The sequence below is a fragment of the Falco rusticolus genome, chromosome 4 (assembly GCF_015220075.1).
Source record: "Falco rusticolus isolate bFalRus1 chromosome 4, bFalRus1.pri, whole genome shotgun sequence".
Lineage (NCBI taxonomy): Eukaryota > Metazoa > Chordata > Aves > Falconiformes > Falconidae > Falco > Falco rusticolus.
This window is the reverse complement of record NC_051190.1, coordinates 68,655,037-68,674,577: the sequence shown is the minus strand read 5'-3', so window position 1 is coordinate 68,674,577 and position 19,541 is coordinate 68,655,037. Positions and strand designations below refer to the sequence as shown.

Here is a 19,541-nt window from a genome sequence, read left to right as displayed (position 1 = left end):
GCACCCCCAAATTCAAAAGGAGTCACAATATATCAAGTACTTATGCTGCGATGATCAAGCAACCCTTCATCAGTGGGTGACAGGAATAAGAATTGCCAAGGTGAGATTAAAAGAAAATTTTGTTAAACGTGTTTTCTGTAGAATCCTGCCTTCCTCAGGTTACTGACTGTCATCATCTCAGCTGGAAATATTGTGACAAGAATGGACATTCATGCTAATTTTACTGTAGAAAGAGCAGAAGGGCATGACCAGGGTGGATTTGCTCAATGTTTCTGTACCCTAGTTATCAGTATGTTTTTCTCATTAACACAGGGGTGAATTCTGTAGCTATAAAGCTCATGTACTCATAAAACTTGCTCCACAGTTACCTGGCACGATAATAATACACTGTGGCTGATAATACGCTGTGACTTAAGATGTGCAAGCTCTGGTCAGGACAGCTGTGACCTTTTTCAGACAGTTCTGTGTAACCCTTTCAGAACGGTTGGACTTGATGATCTTAATGGTCTTTTCCAACCTAAACAATTCCATGATTCTGTGATTCTAATTCACAGCCTATTTTGTGCACAAAACATTAAGGGAGACGGATTTATACATAGCCCAGTATACTGCCAGACCTGCTCCTTTTAGGTATATATTCTTTTCTGCCAGTTCTGCGGCAGGGTGACATCCAACAAAGGTATGGGTCGAACATCAAATTATTTTGTGTCTTACACTGACACAGCTGTTTGCACTAGAGCCCAGAACTGCGTCCCAAGTCTCCAGTCTGAAAATGTAATACTTGGAAGGCATTGGAAAAGATACTGAGAACAGTTGGTTTTGAAGACAAGTTTCAAGATGTTTACAGATACTGGAATGAACATAAAATGTGAGAGTGGTATCAGTAGGACTGTGTTTGGTCACAGGGATTCATGTTTTATTGTGCTGTTACACAGGTGCTTTCCAGCTGGCCCTATACGGAAATAGGCACACTGCTTGTAGAAAGCTACTTTTCAACAAAACAGGGTAGGAAGGAATGGAGGCAGAAAATATGTCTGAAAGCAAAATGAATTCTTGGCCTGTGCAAACCTTAACACCATGCTTGTTGTATTGTTTTGATTGTTTTGCAGTATGGCAAGACACTATATGATAATTACAAATGTGCAGTGAAGAAGGCTGGCTTGTCCTCTCGGTGGGCAAATCAAGGAATGGTGGAACCAGCTGCCCCTGTAGGATCCTTATCAGCAGGTATGAATGCTGTCACAGCAGTTGAAATCACATTTATTTTCCTCTTCTGTCATCATCGGTGTTGCACAGTCTTTATTCAGAAAACTATCCCATTGACTAAGCAAGAAAATACGTTGTTCTAGACAGCCCAGTGTAGCTCTGATCCTTAACTAAGCTGGCAGCAAAGCTCTCACTTTGAAGTTAGAACTTGAAGAATACAAGGACAGCCCACAAAAGGTCTGCTTAAATCCGAATAATTTAATAAGGTGTTTTTCTGTTGGCATCTGAATACAAATCCTTTATCCTCCCTCTACATTTTACAGACTGATGGTCCATGTCTTGAAGTTTTCTGTTTGCCCATCTCTACACTGGCTGTATCGGAGCTTTTCCTCCAATGAGTAAAAGGGATGAGTGGGATATTCTGAGAATGATCATTTCAGAAAGAGATTATTATAGGGTGAGCCACTCTCTTTCCTAGCCTTTCACTTATTTGCATGATAACAATGTGGATGTTAGGAGAAGGATGCAGAGTGAGAAAGGATTGGGTTATTTTCTAACTTTACTTTTCCAGTAGCTTCATCACACTGCTGTTACCGATTTTATCATCATTCAGATACAACAGCGCATGATACTAGTGCATGAATGTTTTTAGTTTACATGCTTAAGATATGCAATATTTATTAGGAAGGCCATGCTGGCCAAGTACTGCAAAGTACTTACTGTCATAAGACACGCAAAGTCAAAATCAGCGTTGGCAGTTAATATTCTGACTTCTCATGTAGACAACTCGCAGTCCTCCAAACTTCTTTCCAAGGCTTCAGTTTGCCTTTTCTCAGTAGGTATGAGAAGATGGGGTGTTTTCTATTATTTCTTGGAGTCAAGTCATGGTAATACGTGCACATTTAGGGTGGGGAGACCCAGTAACAGACTGTTTCGGGATCAGGGGATTTTCTGACGGCTGTGGGTGGGGATATTTGAGCAAGGGTGGATAGGACAGTCGTGGAGCATTTTGTGTTCTGGTACTGATGGCAGTAGAGAGGTGGCTGGCCAGTGGGGCTCCATGCTGGTGTTGCAGTCTATATTGGATATGGGCAGGATCGAGGCCTTAAAAAGTATGTACACATCTGTATAACTTCAGCTCCCGACTGGAATCCAGGAACGCTGCATTTGATCACAAAATATACTGCTAATCTTAACTAATGGATCCCATTTAATGGTCAAGTAACCTGGGACAGTTTTAGTCGTGTATGTTGTCTCTGTAGAAATATATCTGAAGCATCATTAGCGTTTTAATTGAGGGAAGTCACCGATTCTTGCAATCTTACAGCCCTATATAAAACCTGGGGCCCGACTATAACACTGCATAACCTGGACTGCCTGACTGTGAGCAGCTGTTGGCTCATGTTTTGGAAAGGGAACAAAGCATGTTTCCTTCTGTTCTGTTTTCAGATGGCTGTATAGCCATTGGTATGGGCTGATTTCAACATAGGCTAAAATCTGCCATAGAAAACTACAGTGCTGTGTGAGCTTGGCGGGGGGCTGTACTCTATTAACTTCAGCAGCAGCCGAAAGCAATGCTTAGGAGGGCAGGTGGAATTTCTGTTCTCGCATCTCATGTAGCCTGTATTCCCTGGTCAGGCTGCTGTAGCCAGCATTTGTGTGTTCGTGTATACCCCAAACTGCATAGTCAGGCTGTGGTTCTGAAGTGTCCCAAGTGCCAAGCGCGGCTCGAGCAAAATAATATTGTTTGCCTCTCTGCCTTACTGTCTGTGTCTTTGAACACTAAAAAACCAATGTGTGTTGTGTGCCAGCACTGTATCATGATGTTTGAAAGATGAAGGATGTTGCTTTATTCAGATGTTCCATATCACAACAAGGCTTAATATTTTGTATTATATATTTTGGGCATATATATTTTGCATTATATTTGGATTACTTTTTTTCCTGCTTAAAACAAATATAAATTCATAAAATTTTGGAGAAATTGACTTGCAAAGAATATTATAACATTTAAATTAAAAATAAATCTTGAGAATAGAATGGATGAACTCACATATTGGATTGACTGGAGGTCCTTTACCTGGCTGACTTTGTGTATAGCATATGGGTAGGTATGTGGCAGGAGATGATGCATCAAATACTGCGTTCAAGTCTTGCATAGTGTATGAGACCCATGAACAGAAAAAGAAACAGATTACTATTTAGCCATGTCCCAACTTTCTGGTATATCATATGTGCCAAGTAGAACACTATGCTTTGCACTATCTGGAGTGGATCTCTCTGCTCTCTTTGATCTAGTCAAATCTCAGCGTGACTGAGGGCAGTGTGTGCAGCCCAAGCTCCTGCTCTGCTATGGGCAGCAGACAAACTGAGGAGAGAGAGGAACCTGATCTGCTCGAGGGCATGGTCACAGAACCCAGGGACTTGCATGTCTCTCTGCTGAGCACTTTACAGCCACGAGACTGGTTTTACCTCTTTATTGACTTCCATGTTAGTCCTTCAACAAACACAGACTGTAGTTTGAGTGATCAAAATGGTCCTTTGGATTAAATATGCTGAACAACGTGCAGGCACAGGCATAAAACACAAGGACTTTAGGCCATCTTCTGTCGTCCCTCGAAGCCTAAAGAGCCCTAGTCAGTTCAGTACACTGCGGAGTTCGTTATTTCTCTGTCAGTTGTGTGATTTGCCAGCACGGCAACAGAAATAATTTATTCTATTTCTTTTCATAGTCATGGAATCTTTTTGCTATCAGAAAAGTACATGTTAAGATTAAAACCACTGTTGTGCTTAGACTTGGATTGTAGACAGCTAAGGGTTCGCTAGCATCCATGAGTGCAACTTTATTGAATCTCAGAACTGTAAACTATAATAGAGCTAAGGCAGTCATTAAGGGTTACAAATGCATGTATCTAGGCACCAAACACTATCTACTGCTTTGACATGTGCAGCTTCCAGAAATCCTAGATTAAACTGGAGAGTTTGTTTAATCTTTATGAGACTACACAGGGGCTGGGGATTTTTTCATAATTAAACCTACAAATTTGTCCTTTGGTCTCACATTCACTTACTCCATGCGACAGTACTGGGTTATTTATGCATATCCTTTACAAACACAGTAATGGTGGGCAGATGTTTTGCAGACCTTTAACTTAGCCAGCTAATCTGAGAATACAGTGAGGTTCAAAAATCGTCCATGATTCCAGGTCTGGGAGAATTTTCAGAGCTGTTAGGTCATATGCTAAAGAAAATGGATCAGCCCCTCTGTAGGACTTCAAACCTTCAGCTCGCATGACTGTTACTGATATGAAACTATGGCACTTTTAATCTTTAGCCTAAAGTAAAGAGAAAAAAAAAAGCACTAAAAACTGAGAATAATACTACAGCACACTACAAACTTCAAAATGCTGTTATGAAAGACAGGAATTTAAACAACAGAAGGACCGAGGGTGGGCTTCCCTATACCACCTTGATTTCTGCTTAGCTTCCCTTCCAAAGCCAGCTCCCCTGCTCTATTTCTGTGCCAGCCTTAACGGTCCCCTTCTGTAATCACCATTTACAATAGTCAGAAGTCCTTCATTTGTCAACACCTTTACATGCTCTGATAATTTCTGTCATACGTCTTCATAATTCTGCCACTTGTGCTGCCGGTGGGATTGTCAGCTGCAACCACGGAGGCATGTGGACAGCTATTAGTTTTAATGTTAAGGTATCTTGTTTATTTTCCTCAGGTAATGAACTGAATATGAAAAGGCAAAAAATAAGCCTGAAGTAGAAAACAGACATCCTTATGGATTTTACTGAATTAAGTACAAAAAACCCCATATTGAGAGGTTCCTTGGTGGAAGTTGTAAAGACATTTTTATAGCCTTTTTCTTAGTTTGCTATTCCTTGATCTGGTTAATATCACAAAATTGTAACACTCTCTTCCCTTATCTTCTTACCTTGTCACAGGTGCTGTTCAGTCAAATGGACAGATTCCCCAAATTGTTTGTCATTCCAGTGCAGAATTTCCAGAGACTCAGAAGAAAGTGGATACATCAGAGGTACAGGTGAGCAGTTACTAGCAGTGCACTAGTTAAATGTCACCTGTGACAAAGGTCTTCAACTTTGTCTTTCTTCACCCACTGTCTTCCCCTCTCAAAGTGCACGTGTATTGTTGTGACAAGGATTTGGCTCCCAGGCAAAGTGGCTGGTTCCTTGCTGTCCCTCCTCATGCTTTACACGCTGCAGACAGTGTGCCCATTGCACAGGAGCACGAGCCGCTGATGGGAGGGGAAGGCACACCCGTCTACCGCTTTCATTCCTCAGAACAAATGGCTGTGAGTTCGGGATGCAGGAACAGGAACGTGTCTACTGGGACAGCCTAAAAGAGTCTGTGCCGGAAGGTGCCATTTTCTGTCTCTGCCAGAGAACAGGTCTTGCCTTAGTAGCACGAAGGATACAGTAGTGTTTTCAGAGGAAACACTGTGCAGCTAAAGATGAATGTGTAAGAAAGGAGAAAGTGTGAAGAAGTAAGGGAAAACATGACATGTTTTCGTTAGTCTCTAAGTGCATTCCTTGGTCAAGCTCCAAATTTTGTCTACTTGCACCACCTCTGGCTGTAAAAATATCAGTAGGGTGCTGTATGAGGACTTCAAAAACATCCTACAGAAAAAAACCCAACCTGCATTTGTTTGCAGTTCATCCTTCAACCCCTCCGTCATGCATGAAGTGCACAGGACAAGTGAAAGGAAATTCCTAGGGTTTTTTGTCACCTGCATTACGTGTCCTCTACTTCTTGTTTCTGTCTTTGAGTTCCTCCTTTAAAGAGGTCTGTTCTCTGTTCTGAACCTCACTTCCTCTGGAACAGATCACATTCTCAGAACTCAGCCAGTGGTTCTCTCCTCCTGTGTCTTGTTTACTTCCATCTTTGTAGGCAGGGAGCGCCAGGCGTGCATGTTATACTTGGCTAATGCCAGAATCAGCACTGCTGACTGCAGGGTTGCAGAGCGCTTCTCTCTAGCGGATGCAAACATGTCACCTTCTTCAGCTCACAGCTCCTGCAAGCCTGGGACCAAAGGAGCAGGCTGAAGTCTTTAAGGGGGCACTGTGCTACAGTTGGAGCGTTAGATCCAGCTAGCTTAAACTGATAAGTTAGCATAACTAGAAATGAATGTATTACAAATGTTTGTTTTCAGGACAGTAGACTTCACACGTTTACAAGAATAGACAGCATGTTTGTATAATAACTGTCAACAGCTACCAGTTGCTACCTTGCTGTCTGGGGCGGGGGGGGTGGGAAGCAGCACAAATTATATTCAGATATCACCAAATGGGCTTTACTTACCATAGTGTCAACTAGCAAACACAATTGAAAAGAAAAGCCACCTAAAATTTTGTCAGACACCTCCATAATGAACTGCTATCATACAAGTTTTTCTGAACTTGCATGATGGATGCTCTGACTCATTTTTCCGTCAAAAAAAGTTGTTAGAGGGTTTGAATGTCTTGTGAGCTTGCAAACACAACTAGAACTCAGTGGCTTGTCGTACTGTTGACTGGAAAGTGGAGGTGGTGTGTGCACGTGCCTTGCCCAGCAGCCAGAAGACCCTTCCCCAGGCTTATCAGTGGCCCTTGCCAGGTCACCAGTGGCGTATCTTTGCCCTCCTGTGCACTGCACAGAATCGTGACCAACAGCTTTCCCAAGTGCCTCACTTTGCAGTGTTCTCCCTCACGTACGGGGAGGGCCCAGTGCACTACCCTGCAGGTGAATGCCTATCAGAACATACAGCAGAGTGCTGGGGCCAGGGAAAGCAGACACACAAACTTTAAATTCCCAAATGTCTCCACCTTCTTCCCGTTTCACTGCTGTTGTGTCTAGTGACTCTGGCAGATAGGTGACTAGAATGAGAGATACTGCGGACAAGAGCCAAAACTACATCTGCTTTTTATGTTCTCAAATCTTGCTCTGTATTTTTGGATGTAAAAACACAGCGCAGATTGGGGTTTTTTCAGTCTTCATGTCCTTAGGGAATGAACAGCAAGGTAGAACATCAAGAAAGTATCTTTCTATGTCTTACTAACTGCAGTTCTTTGAAATTTTAAAAGCACCCATTTTCTGAGGACAGCACTCAAAGAAGCACTATGAATACTGTCAACAGGGAGGTTTAAATGGTCAAAGCTCTGTGGGCAGCTCCAGAAAGAAAACTAAATACTATTTGCACTCTTGAGGCAAAACGTACTCTACTTCATCTTGCTGTCTGTCTGCTGCACTCTTCTCATGTATTTTCACATCTTTTCACTGTTCTTAGGCAGTGGCTTTAGTTTACACGTGCACTGACTGGGCCTTGTCCTTTTATTCTTCTGCTTATTACAGGTTAAGTCAAATAACGTCGGTGCCCCTGGCCTGGCACAGGCACTGTTGAGGCCACAGAAATACCAGAGTAAGAGGAACTCACTGCAGCCTCCTCCTCCACCTGAAAGGCGGTCATCTGCTATTTCTGCTTCACCAGTTCTACCCTCCAAAGTCAAACGAGACAGCGGCATTTTCCTAACAGATCCAGACAGCTTTCCGGCACCACCACCTACACTGAAGATTGATTTTCCACCACCACCGTCTGATTTCTGTGAACCTCCTCCTGATTTTGTGCCTCCACCACCACCAGCCTCCAGCAGCAGTAACGGAGACCTGCCATTACCCCCTCCACCTCCACCTGTCTCTAATAAGCCACCACCTCCAACAAAGAAACCTGTGCCACTTCCTCCAAAAAGGCTAGAACACACAGGACAAGCGGGAGAGCCACGGCCAGCTGGGCCACCTCCATTTGGGGGTGGAGGCAGGCAAGCAGATTTCATGTCTGACCTAATGAAAGCCCTTGAGAAGAAAAGGGGCAGCAGCTCCTGAGCCCTGGGATTAAGTGGACTTCAAGCCACAGCCGGTTTTGTAAGGTATCACGGATGGTTTTGCTGGATCAGGCTCCTACAGGGGGAATTCTCTGAAAGTTCCTCCTGGGGGTCTCAGGAAGTAAGGTGGGGTGCCCCCTCTCCCCCACTTTGTCCCTGTAACCGGCTCCTTCCTACCCTGCCCCACCACCGTTAACTACCGTTCCAGCATCAGGCCGAGGCCGAGTCTTGCTTCGCTCCATCAGGACAGCCAGGGATGGTGGAGCAGCACTCGGAGCCAGCCGTTGAGTGAAATGCATCTCGCGTGGCTGCCTCTCTGGTAGGACTGGAGCTGAAGGAAAGAGTACAACAATGTTCTCATGTGAATTTTGAGAACTGGGAAGATTTTTCACGGAATTCCCCTTAAAGGTTCTTTATCAGAAAACCCCCAGCGGTGGGGTTTTTTATAAAAAGACCCCAGTTTTTTTCAAAAATAGTTTGTTTTAAAAAGTAAAACCTCAGCTAGATTATTCTGAGATGCAAGGCAGGCCCAGGGCCATTTCCAGACAGTGTCACCCAAATGTTATACACCTGCTTCCATACGCAACTCCAGTCATGCCTGTCAGCACACACAGTTGCTGCCTTTAAATCTCATTTATTTGGTTAATCTTAGACAAAGAATTTTTTTTTATTTTGAAATATTGTATGCTTCCCTTGGTAAGTAGGGATATTTTTTTTCCTGTTGGTTAATATCAGTCTTCAAACTGTACCTAGAAATAGTCTGTCTTCTAAAAGCCCATGTAATTATCTTGTACCTGATACAAATGTCTCCTCCTACATTTTTTTCATTTGTTCTCCCATTTTAATTCTGTTGTTCATTTAGGCAGCATTGATTATTAGTTCTCAAATAAAAATAGCTTCCATTTTCTATCTGCACAAAGTGTCATGGTTAATGAACAGCCACCATTTTACTGCAATTGGTACTTTAAATATTTTAAAGAGTTTTTGCCTATACCTTCTAGCCTTTGTTTTTATTTCTTCCAGTCTTTGCCTCTTCTATGCACATGATCTTCTAAGGTATCACAAATAATGTATTTCTGTATTTTGCAATACAAAAGGCATAAAAAGTAAAACGTGCGGTCTGAGTCAATACATCAAAGCAGCTGACAGAGCAGGGGACGAAAGCACTGCTGTTTTTCAGGGTCCTACATCCAGAAGTAGTGGCAGGCAAGGGAATGATGACCTGGTGGCAGCACCACAGCCTGGGAAAGTTTTGGATCATCTCTAGTCTTATTTTTGGCTTAAGGTTTGTCTGTACCCACATACCTGCGTAGCAGCCTATGAAAGTTATAACCATGTCTTTATAAAATGCCTTTGGTTTTGAAATCGCTTTTTTTAAAAAAAAAAAAAAAAAAAAGCTGAAAACTAATGCTGTTATGAACCACATGCATTTCTTCCTGCCACTGAAATGATGTGGTAAATCCCACAGCCATGTCACCTCTGGTGGTAGAAGTGGCTGCTTGAGGCAGACCAATATATGTCTCTGTATGTGGGCAAAGGCAGTTGTGGTTAATATTCCTCCCTGGTTATGAACTTGAAAAAAAATGTAAAAGCATTTTAATTACAAGATTTTGCACGATTGTATGTGTGAGATGCTAAGAGTGAGATAGGTATCCGTGCAGGTGGCAGAGAGATCAGGCATTGCCTGCAGGGGCCACAGTTTGAATGTATACGAGGAGCATTAAGATTCTGTCGACGCTAGGGTTTTAATGAGGCCACCCCCTGCCCACCCCCACACCAGTATGTCACACCACGCATTCCTGTGTTGACCCCACTCCCCGGTGGGGGCTTTGGTTTAGTTGAATTATTTGACCAGTCTGGAAGAAGGAGGCGGCTTTTTTGGCCCTCCAAAGTCATGCGGGTATATCAGGCTACCGAGGCCTGGCCTTGAGCCCCAGGTGCCTGGCAGTCTCTGCACATCAATTAAAGCACTGGTAGAGCCCAAAAGTGCAAGGCTAACAGAGGTGATGGCTGGCTGTGACAGCCCTGCTTCACTTAAGAGTTGCAGACCCTTACCTTCTTCAATTTCCACAAATTTGGAGCACAAAGAGCCATCCTTTAATCCGAGTACAGACAGCAGTGCTGGCTGGCCCATCTTGCTTTTCTTCAGATGGTCCCTACTACGTTTGCACGTTTCAGTGGCCGCAAAAACAAGGAGCAGGACTCTGACAAAGCACAAACCACGAGCACGCCGTGTCGGGGACCCAGACCCCTGGCAAGTCGGAGCAATGCAAGGCAGCACGTGCCCATCTCGGCACTAGGAGGAGGGGGTAGTACCTGGTCAAGGCAGCAGGACTGAAAGGACAGGCTCCTGGAAGGAGCCAGCGCAGAGGGTGGCCATAGACACAAGAGGAACTTGGGGATGCACAGACGGTGTTTCAGAGCAGGGATGCTTCAGCCGGGGAAGTGCCAGACCGAGTTGCTAAAAAAAGTTTATGTGTCATCCTGCAACTTAATCTTTTTTCAGTTGAGACAAGCTGAGGCCAATTTTTTTCCTGCTGTAATTGTGCCCATCCCCAGAGTTACTCAGGCATAGCCATGGGGCAGCCACTGTCCGTTTCCTCCTTCCTTTCTTTGGTTTGCCAGCAGTGTGAGCATTGGAAAAGTAACACTCACATCAGAGACATGGGGATGGGGGGGATGTCTTATAACTGCTGGTAACCAGAGGAGGCTCTGCAGTCTATGGTCGAGGAGCTAATATTGCTGGCAAGATGCTATTGCTTGTACATCTGTGCCTCTACTGCTAAACGAGGATGAGGATGGAAGCTTGAGGCTGACCTAGTGCTCACCCGTACTGCCAAAGTGGGCCCAAGCACAGTCCCAGGAGCAATTTAAGGAACTGCTGAAGCCAGGCACCATTCCCAGAAGACAACATGGAAAAGTCTAAAGCAGGTTTCACCCCCCCCCACAGAGATGCCCTGTGGTGTGGATCTGGCCAGTCAGGGTACCAGTTCATGGGCCAAGGGGCTGGTTCCTGGCCCTCTGACTTTCCAGTATAGACAGAGCCCATTGCTCTCACTCAGTTGAGCAAAAAGCTCTCACCAAGGGAACTATGTTCACCAGTAACAAACACAAATGTTACCTAGAGGTTTTGAACTGGCACACTAGAACATTCAAATAGTATCGCATCATCTCCAAACAGCCAAACTGAGAAATGATCTTGAGGTTAGTGCAAGGCTCATAAACTTAATACAAGCTTTAGTTGGAAATGCAGGAGAAAAAACACTAACTAGCTAGAAGTAGGAGGTTTAAAACCTAGGGGTTAAAAAAAAAAAAAAAAAAAAAAAAAAGGATTGTTTCCCAACTTCTTTCCATATGTAACCGAGGTAAGTATTATGCAAAATGACTAAATGCTGCAGAGCTGGGTGTCATTTTCTGACAAGGTATCAAGGTATTAGGAGTGCACATCTTCAACACGCTTGGGTAACAACAGCTGTCTGCTATCCCCGTATTTTTAAATCAAACTTTAAATAAAATACACACCCAGCATCAAAATAAAGCAGAACACGTCCTTAGAAAAATGTTGCACAATAAGCTAGTTTTGCTGAATTCACAAAGCACTAAGACTTCTACACAGCTTTCCTAGCATTCACTCTTCTCACCACAACACTCAGCCTCCTGCCCTGTTTCCTCCCTTCTCTTTTGTTACAGCACAATAAACTCAATGTTATACATTTTACATCTGCAGTCAATCACAACGCACGCACTTAATCTTACACAAAAGTTGAGCTTTCTTTGAAACAAAAACAATCAAAGCCTACAGAAAACTCCAGCAATCAATTAAAATGCTGTGATGATTAGACCTCTATCAACTATTTTGTGTATGTACATGGCTGCAGTGAATTTCTGAAATGTAAGTATTCAAATTCTCCATTCAAAGAGCAGAGCTACCACCTTAATGATACACAATTATCTGGCTTTATTTGGTACAAAATAAATGCTGCAAAATACAAAAAGATCTTCCTTTCCAAGATTAAATCAAAGCGCTTGTAAAAAATATAGATTAATCCTTCTACCTCCATCTACCTTATTGCCATACAAAATTGTCTTATTCCTGTAGATAGCAGTAGTATGTACATTGCTAGAGATTACAGTAATTTAGTCTGGAAAAATCTGAAATTGCAACATATTATTTTTAACCTTTCTCAATACCTCACATGGAAGCAGTCTCAGCAGCCATCATCTTCTTTGGGCACTTACATCACTGAACTGGAAGGACCTACTTCAAGCAACCACTTTTCCATCAGTCCTTAGGATTAGAAAAGTTAAGAGTCCTGTAGAAAGGTCCACATGTGGGGGATCAACACTGCTGCCCCTCATAACTGTCCTGTAATACACGAGGATGAGAGTACAAATAAACATGTTTGATTACCAGCCACCATATTTTTATTCCCCATGTGCTCCTGCATCAGTGCTGTGTGAAAGAAGAGGTGGCTCCAGAACTGCAGGTAGAAGCCAAGGATTTCACAGAATATATCATGAAACACAGTATTAATGCTTACATTGTCATAATAAAAATCATGATTAAAACCTCGAAGTGGAAAGGGAGGTGGTACAAAATGCTGAGCATGATCTGGGTTCATTTCTTTACTTGTACAAAACGTAGTTAAAAGGCAATGTTGAGATAACTGTATTCTTCATGTGTTTTTCATGCACTTTTTGTCAGACACTTTTAAGGGTGGAAAAGTAGAAACTTAAATGGATCACGTGGCAAAACTACAGGACAGGACTATTATTTATGAGTTACCATTGACAGTCTCACAGTAACTGGGAAACAGGCATATATTCTGTTGGAGGGAGACACGCAGAACAGAAAAGTTTCAGCACTGTTACAACTAACAAATTCTCAGCCTTGCAGAATGTGCTAAGGCAGTTTGATCACCATTAACAGTCAGTACTGATTATTATGAGCTCAGAATAGTTAGTAAAAAAGCAGGCGATGTAAACTGCACGGTCAAACTAGGGGGGGGAAATAATGGAGATTCACTTTCATATAAATCAAGGAAAGAAGACATGACTGAGTCCATGAATGAACTCCTGGAGAACTAGCTGACCTACTCTCTGCAGCCAGAGGAATAGGTGAAACCAGTTTTCAGGGCTTGCTTCATTCTTTCGGATGTTTTTCAAGGACCTGAGAAAAGCCTCACAATGAGCACAGCGGGCAGAACTTACCAGCGCTTGTAAAACAGCTGCCGTTTGGGAGGTTCTGGTTTTGTACCGTGGCGCTGGAGGCTTTCTTCACCTGTAACTGGGTGAAGCAGAGGTCCACTCGCTACTACTACTAATAGGATTTAACATTCATAAAACACATTGAAGAAAAAAGCAGTATAAAAACGCTTTCTATTTATGCAATTATTCCATGAGGTAAAGATGTACGGGCAGCTGCGTTTGGCCCACATACGAAAGAAACTTAGTGGATGTTTGGTTCAACATAAATTAGAGTTCTTTCCTTTCATCTAAGTGGAAACCAGTGCCCGAGCTGCAGTGGTGCTGCATTTACCCTGCAGGCACAATAACGTGCATCTTCAAATCATGTCCCAGCAGTGAAACTTTCCTGAGGCTTTATATCCACACACCAACAATCTTTCTACTACTGTCAAAAGATACACTCAGAGAGCAGTGGGCCTGGCTCAATAGGCACCTGGCACTGGCAAAGACACCAACGTTTCCTTTTGGACAAGTCACTCCCAAGACAGAAATCTTTGCTCACTATTTAATTGAATTTTGTTTACATCTTTGTTGGCAGTTTAATGTGACAAAACACAGTCAAAAAGAGAAAAGATGACAAGGTCTAAGTATAAGATGATCTGCTGTTCCAGCTCTGCAAAGGAGTTAAGAACATCTGTGTCTTCAGAATAAAATTATATAGGAACAATGTGTAATGGCAAGGAGAACATTCGTCAAAATACTGTATCATTAAAACTAGCTTAGATAGCTTTTAAATTGACAGCCATTAGAAGTTACTGAGACCCACCTGATCGGCCATGAATTCTGACAGGTTAAGTGTGACAGTTTGGCAGAATTAAATATTGGGACTTAAATTAATGCACAGCTGAACATGAAGGGCAGTTACAAGTGCCAGTATAATTTGCTGATGCAATCATACGTAGTGGTCCATTTCTTTAATCTTTAGACTTTACAAAGTTGGTCAAGACCTTGCCTTGCTTAGCGGAGCAGCAGATTCCAGTCCACAGAGTATAAGGGAAAGAAGTTCCTGTTGCTTGATCCATTAATCCTACTTGAAGACCTGAGCTTCAACCCTGATCGTTTTTCTTGTTTGTTCAGATTTCTCTCAGGATGAACAGCTTACTTTAAGATCCTTAGCCCAAGCTGGGGGGCGCAGGGAGTAGCCTGCTGTCTCTGCAGCCTGCTGCCTCCGAAAGGGATGTTGTAAAGTCTTCTGTAGGAGATGAACCTGGAAGCAATTTAAATGGGTAGGGTTTTATACTTTTTTTTTTTTTTTCTGAAAACAAGAGAAGTTTTTTCCATTTCCTATTATGCAGCCTCCTGGCTCCAGAAACTACTACATGAGTTGCTTACTGTTATTAGTACTACTATTAATACTGTTGCTATTATTTATAATTAATACTGTTAATAATTTTGTTAATATTTTTAATAGTAATTGTTATTAGACAGTACAGCGTTGGCCAAAGTGTAGTATAGGTGCAAAGTATAAATTCAACAACTGTTTCATTAACAATTGTGCCAATTATTAATGAATATGTCATAAAAGAAAAATAATTTTACCTCTGAGAAATCATTCAGATTAGCTTTTTTCACTGCTGATTCTGCCATCCAATTCCTAAGTATGTATCTAGGATTAACAGCTGAAATCAAAAGCAAATAATGTTAAATTTAATTAGACATATTCAACAAAAGGAAAACACAGTCATTGAAACATCATTGGAATCTTCAAGGTTTAATTATCAGATCAAGAAAAAAAATCACATAGGAAGGAAAAGGAATTAATAAATCTATTTATTTCATATAAATATAAAAATCCTGCTGAAAGGATTTTTTTTCAACTTGCACAATCAGTAATGCCAAAGTGCCAAACAAAACGCAGAGTAGTGTACGGCATCACAAGGATTATCCTGTACACAAAGGATTTCCAGTTATGAACACCTGCAGGCTTTTCAAACGTGACGAGTTTACCTAAGATTCCTGCTACATTGTTGGAAAGTGTATTTCAGTGTTGTCAATACCTTCCTGGAGATCCTAAAAATGAGTATTATATTACTTAATGTAAAAAGGAATTATTAAGGTATAAATTAAAGTATATGTACCTAGCTGTTCCTTCTTCTATATCGTATATCAAAAGTTCAGCCAGAAAAGCCTTTAATGTTGCATTCAGATTCAGTAGAAACTGCTTTTTGAATTCTCCTTTTAACTGGGGGGGGGCGGGGGTGTGTCCCCAGTTTTTTCCACAACTGTCTGCTGTATCTTTTTGGAAACACTCAGGACAGCTATACTGCTTCTCTGGCATGTTCCAGGCTGATCCTGTCCAGTTAGTAGTAGGGAGACCGCAGGGACACTGAAAATTAAACTGCTGAATTAGGAAACTTGTCTGTATCTTACAGGACAGCAACTAACAGCTCATAAAAGGAGTTCTGTCAAATTGTATGCCAAGGACAATTCTCATAAGCATTCACGGATGTTATTATTACCAGGTTTTTAGTGGATAATGTCAACACAACTCATTATTTTTTGGTCTACAATTAAAGCCTAGGATTCTACTTCAGGAGGTTTTGCCTTTAATTAATAATCAAAGTTACAGATCAATTTCAACAATGTTCCAAGTCTTAATTTGACATTGGTCTGCATATTTTCTGAATTCAGTAGATTACGATTACATGAAGAGATTAATAAGTGATACCAGAGGCATTTCAGCCATGGACTTGAAATCAAAAGTCTGTGATTTATGGACATACCCAAACTTCACCTGTTCCTTCCCTTTCCACTGATGTCCCAGTAGGTTTTATATGAATAAGCGCTGATTTAATATGTTTCTTTCAAAAAATCCATGAGGCTTTATAAAATATTCTTATAAACACCCTCACAGCATATTTGAACGGGGGTATTAGAGAAAGCAGAGTATTCATCAAAATCAGCATCCCAAACTTCCCTCTACTCAGTTAGTTGTTGCATTATTTTATTTACAAATAATATATTATATTAGCAGGGGGAAGATCAGAAACAATATTTTTGATAAAAGGGTTAAACTTAATCTATTTCCATTTCCCAATTCATTCTGTTCTTGCATCTTCTTGCACTGCTCCTTCAGCTTGCAAACATAACTTGTTTATCCTAGCTGGCTACCAAGACAATTGAGAGAAGCTATGACTGGCTCCTCCTAAGGTTCTGTGGTTAGACAGTCACAGGACTTTTATTCATATTTAATAGCTCTCCATACAGAATTAATGCCTAGCGCAGCAAACAGACTTCTCTCTAATAAGCACAGCTTCTAAAAAGCACCCTTTAACCAGCTAACAAACTAGAATTTACTGAAGCTATGTAATCAGTGAAACAATACTTGCATGATTATTTTGTGTATCACAATACAATGACATTCTTTGTGTTTGCAACTGAATGATAACCATTTTAAGCCACAAGATTTGACATACAGCAGCGTTACACAAAGGGTGTTTCTGATACTTAGAAAAGGACAAAAAAAATCCCTCTAAGTGCTGAACTCCGACCACTTGTGCTCCTGCCAAAAGAGAGAAGGGGAACCTCTCCTACAAAAGCAGACCATGGGCCAAAACCAGAGGCATCTCAGGTGGCACTGCCACTCCCGTCTTTATAAAAGCTTCCCAGGTAACAGAACAACATTCCAGCACAATGTCCAGGTCCTGACTTCCATGAGAACAAAGACTGAGATGCAGTCCATCCAGATACGGACATTATTTTTTTTCCACATTATTAAAATTTGCACATTATGTTTACATATATTAAACAAAAGCCACAAAACACGACTAGCTATCTGAAACCCTGACAAAGGCCCTAACTGCTAAAAAAATAGTGTTTACCCACTTAGCAAAATAATTTGCTCTGGCCAAGTATTTGATTTAATCCAGTAAATGCGTATTCAATAGTAACGTGTGATAACAATATAAAAAGAATATTTAAAAGGTGAAGTTAACATATGACTCATACAACAAAAGATAATTCACATTAAAACCATGACTCATATTAGCAGAAGAATATTTGTCCCAGAAATATATTCTTAACAATTACAAATTGACAAGTTTCACAGTGGCGTTAAAGGTACCTGTAATTAACACAAGTGACAAGATAATTATGAAAGAGTCAGACAAGCCAGATAAGAAAAGGACAAAACAGAAGAAGCGTTGTGCCCTTCTGAGCATTTTATGATCTGGTCTACAATTTTGTATTTTTTGTACATGTTTCTTTTGTAAAGAAATACAATTATAGACTTGTATTGGGATCTAGATCGTCAAAACTTTTTGATCAATTCCTAAGGAACCAAGTTTAGGCAGCACAAGAGAAAGTGCTACCAAGAACTAAAAAACTAAATGAAGAGAGAAAAAAATTAAAGATAACTAATAAGTGATCGACTTCAAACACTTCAAGGTAATGTACTTTCAGAAATGAGACATTTTACTACATTTGCTAATGAGGAGGGAAAGGTGATGAAAAATGAGGTGTTAATGGCTATATATTCAAGGTCAGTCAATAGTAAAGACAGCAATATGGAATTGAGTGGGACTTACCAACCCATATAAAAACCTAGAGAGCCACAACAGTTTTGTCTTTAACATGAAATGCTGAGTAAAAATCCACAGTTGGCTGAGTTGAACCAGCTTTCTGCTGCAAGTTGTACTGACAAGGGACAACTGTTACAAGCCATTATTGAACAAAAAAGAACAATTCTAAAGAGACCACAAGGGGCATCTAAGAGATCTATTTAAATAATTATGGATATAAAAGAAAACAACAACAACAAAAACTCTGTAAGAAACTTCAGTCACACTGTAATATGGAGAAGCTAGCAAAAATGTACCAAGATCTGTTGATTTCAAAAGGAAAAACAGATTTTTAATAAAACAGTAACAAATTAACATCTGTAGCCTGTTACAAATTCCTGCAGCTCTGATGTATGAATATAGAGTGAAGACCAATTATATGGAAGAAAACTTAACTAACTTAAACATGAATCTCTGCATATCAAGTTTTGGACTGCTACCAAAACTGAGACCACTAGTGCCAAGTGTGATCCTGGAGGCAAAAGCTTTTCCTTGTTTTGTCTCTCTCCTGTAGTATAAGATCCTCTGAGGTACATGTGGAAAAACACAGTGCTGGTTTGCAGAAGATCATGCCCAGACTAGGGTAGTTTCTGATTTGGAATAAAAACTCAGAATGTCATGATTTTCTCTGAAAGCAGATTTTAAAAAAACATAGGAAAATAAGGAGGGTGTTTAGACAGTTTTCAGCATTAAATTTTAGCAGAGGAAAACAGGGGAGCTTGAACCTTAAAATAGTAGTTGAGCTAAAAGCCTCAGCGTCCCACAGTTGAACCTTATTAAACCTACCAAAATACAAATAAAACAAACCTTTCCTTTTCATAACTGTTTTCATATTAACTTTCTAAAAATACATGTAAAATTTTAAGTAGTGTTTCTAAAAATCGACAGAGCCTTGGTTAGAAAATATGGATGCAAACTTGAAGGTCCATGTGATGATAAATTGTAAAAACTACATAGGGCACAATCTTATCACTGAAAGTCAGTGCTATCTCCTGCCATTTTCCTACTAAAACAGTTAAAGCTTTTGAAGAAAGCGGCCAATTAGTATCCAATAAAAACCTACAGCCATTTCCATTAAAAAGAAGAATAAAACACCCTGCAAAGCAGTGTAACATTGAAGCTTACAATACCTCTTGTCAGAGTTTGATCATATCCTGCATTTCCTTCATTCCTTTTTGGCCAGAGATTTTCAGTTGCTCATTGTCTTTTATAGGCAAATTTCACATATTTACCACAGCTTACTGCAGATCCAAAAAGATCTCTCTCTCAATAATTCTTAGAATTTCATATCTGCTGTGACAGACAGCTAAATACAATACCGCTACCATTCTGTATTTAGAATAACTTGGAAAATCAAAGTACTTTAACTCCTGATGTTATCAAAGGTTCCTCACTGGAGAAGAGCAATGTTCTTCTGTGCAATGCAAACTGACACATTCACAGACTGCTAAAGGAAGGAAGTACAGATCAAGGAAAAGATGTTGCCTGCGCTTGGGAAAAGCAGACACAGCAAAGAGGAAGGGCATCTCTCACAGGGAAATCAAATCCTACTTTGCAATGAAGTTACAACTTGGGGAGCAGCTAGAGCGTGTCCACCATTTCAAGACACTAAGGTGAAGCCTCACTTGAGACGTGACAAGATAG

The 19,541-nt window shown here is 41.0% G+C and overlaps 2 protein-coding genes across 9 annotated transcripts in view; one reads left to right on the top strand and one right to left on the bottom strand.

The window, feature by feature from the left end:
• The window catches only part of LOC119145880 (amyloid beta precursor protein binding family B member 1 interacting protein), a 67,170-nt gene extending 58,086 nt beyond the window's left edge, over positions 1-9,084 (top strand). Inside the window, exons 11-14 of the mRNA XM_037382644.1 lie at positions 2-100; positions 1,110-1,227; positions 5,161-5,258; positions 7,565-9,084. Of these exons, the coding sequence (XP_037238541.1) occupies positions 2-100; positions 1,110-1,227; positions 5,161-5,258; positions 7,565-8,092 (843 nt within the window). The 3' untranslated portion in view covers positions 8,093-9,084. The remainder of the gene's footprint in view (position 1; positions 101-1,109; positions 1,228-5,160; positions 5,259-7,564) is intronic.
• LOC119145881 (protein adenylyltransferase SelO-like) overlaps positions 8,319-19,541 on the bottom strand; it is a 31,891-nt gene continuing 20,668 nt past the window's right edge. For 3 of the 8 annotated variants that reach the window (XM_037382645.1, XM_037382651.1, XM_037382650.1), the window contains 3 exons: positions 14,878-14,957; positions 14,441-14,545; positions 12,026-13,378 (listed from right to left, as the gene is read on the bottom strand). In XM_037382645.1, coding sequence (XP_037238542.1) covers positions 13,274-13,378; positions 14,441-14,545; positions 14,878-14,957 — 290 coding nt within the window. In that variant the 3' untranslated portion in view covers positions 12,026-13,273. Of the gene's footprint in view, positions 8,423-10,146; positions 10,553-12,025; positions 13,379-13,829; positions 14,546-14,877; positions 14,958-19,541 lie in introns of those variants that run through there. The other 5 variants (XR_005103554.1, XM_037382647.1, XM_037382648.1 and 2 more) reach the window with 5 other exon arrangements.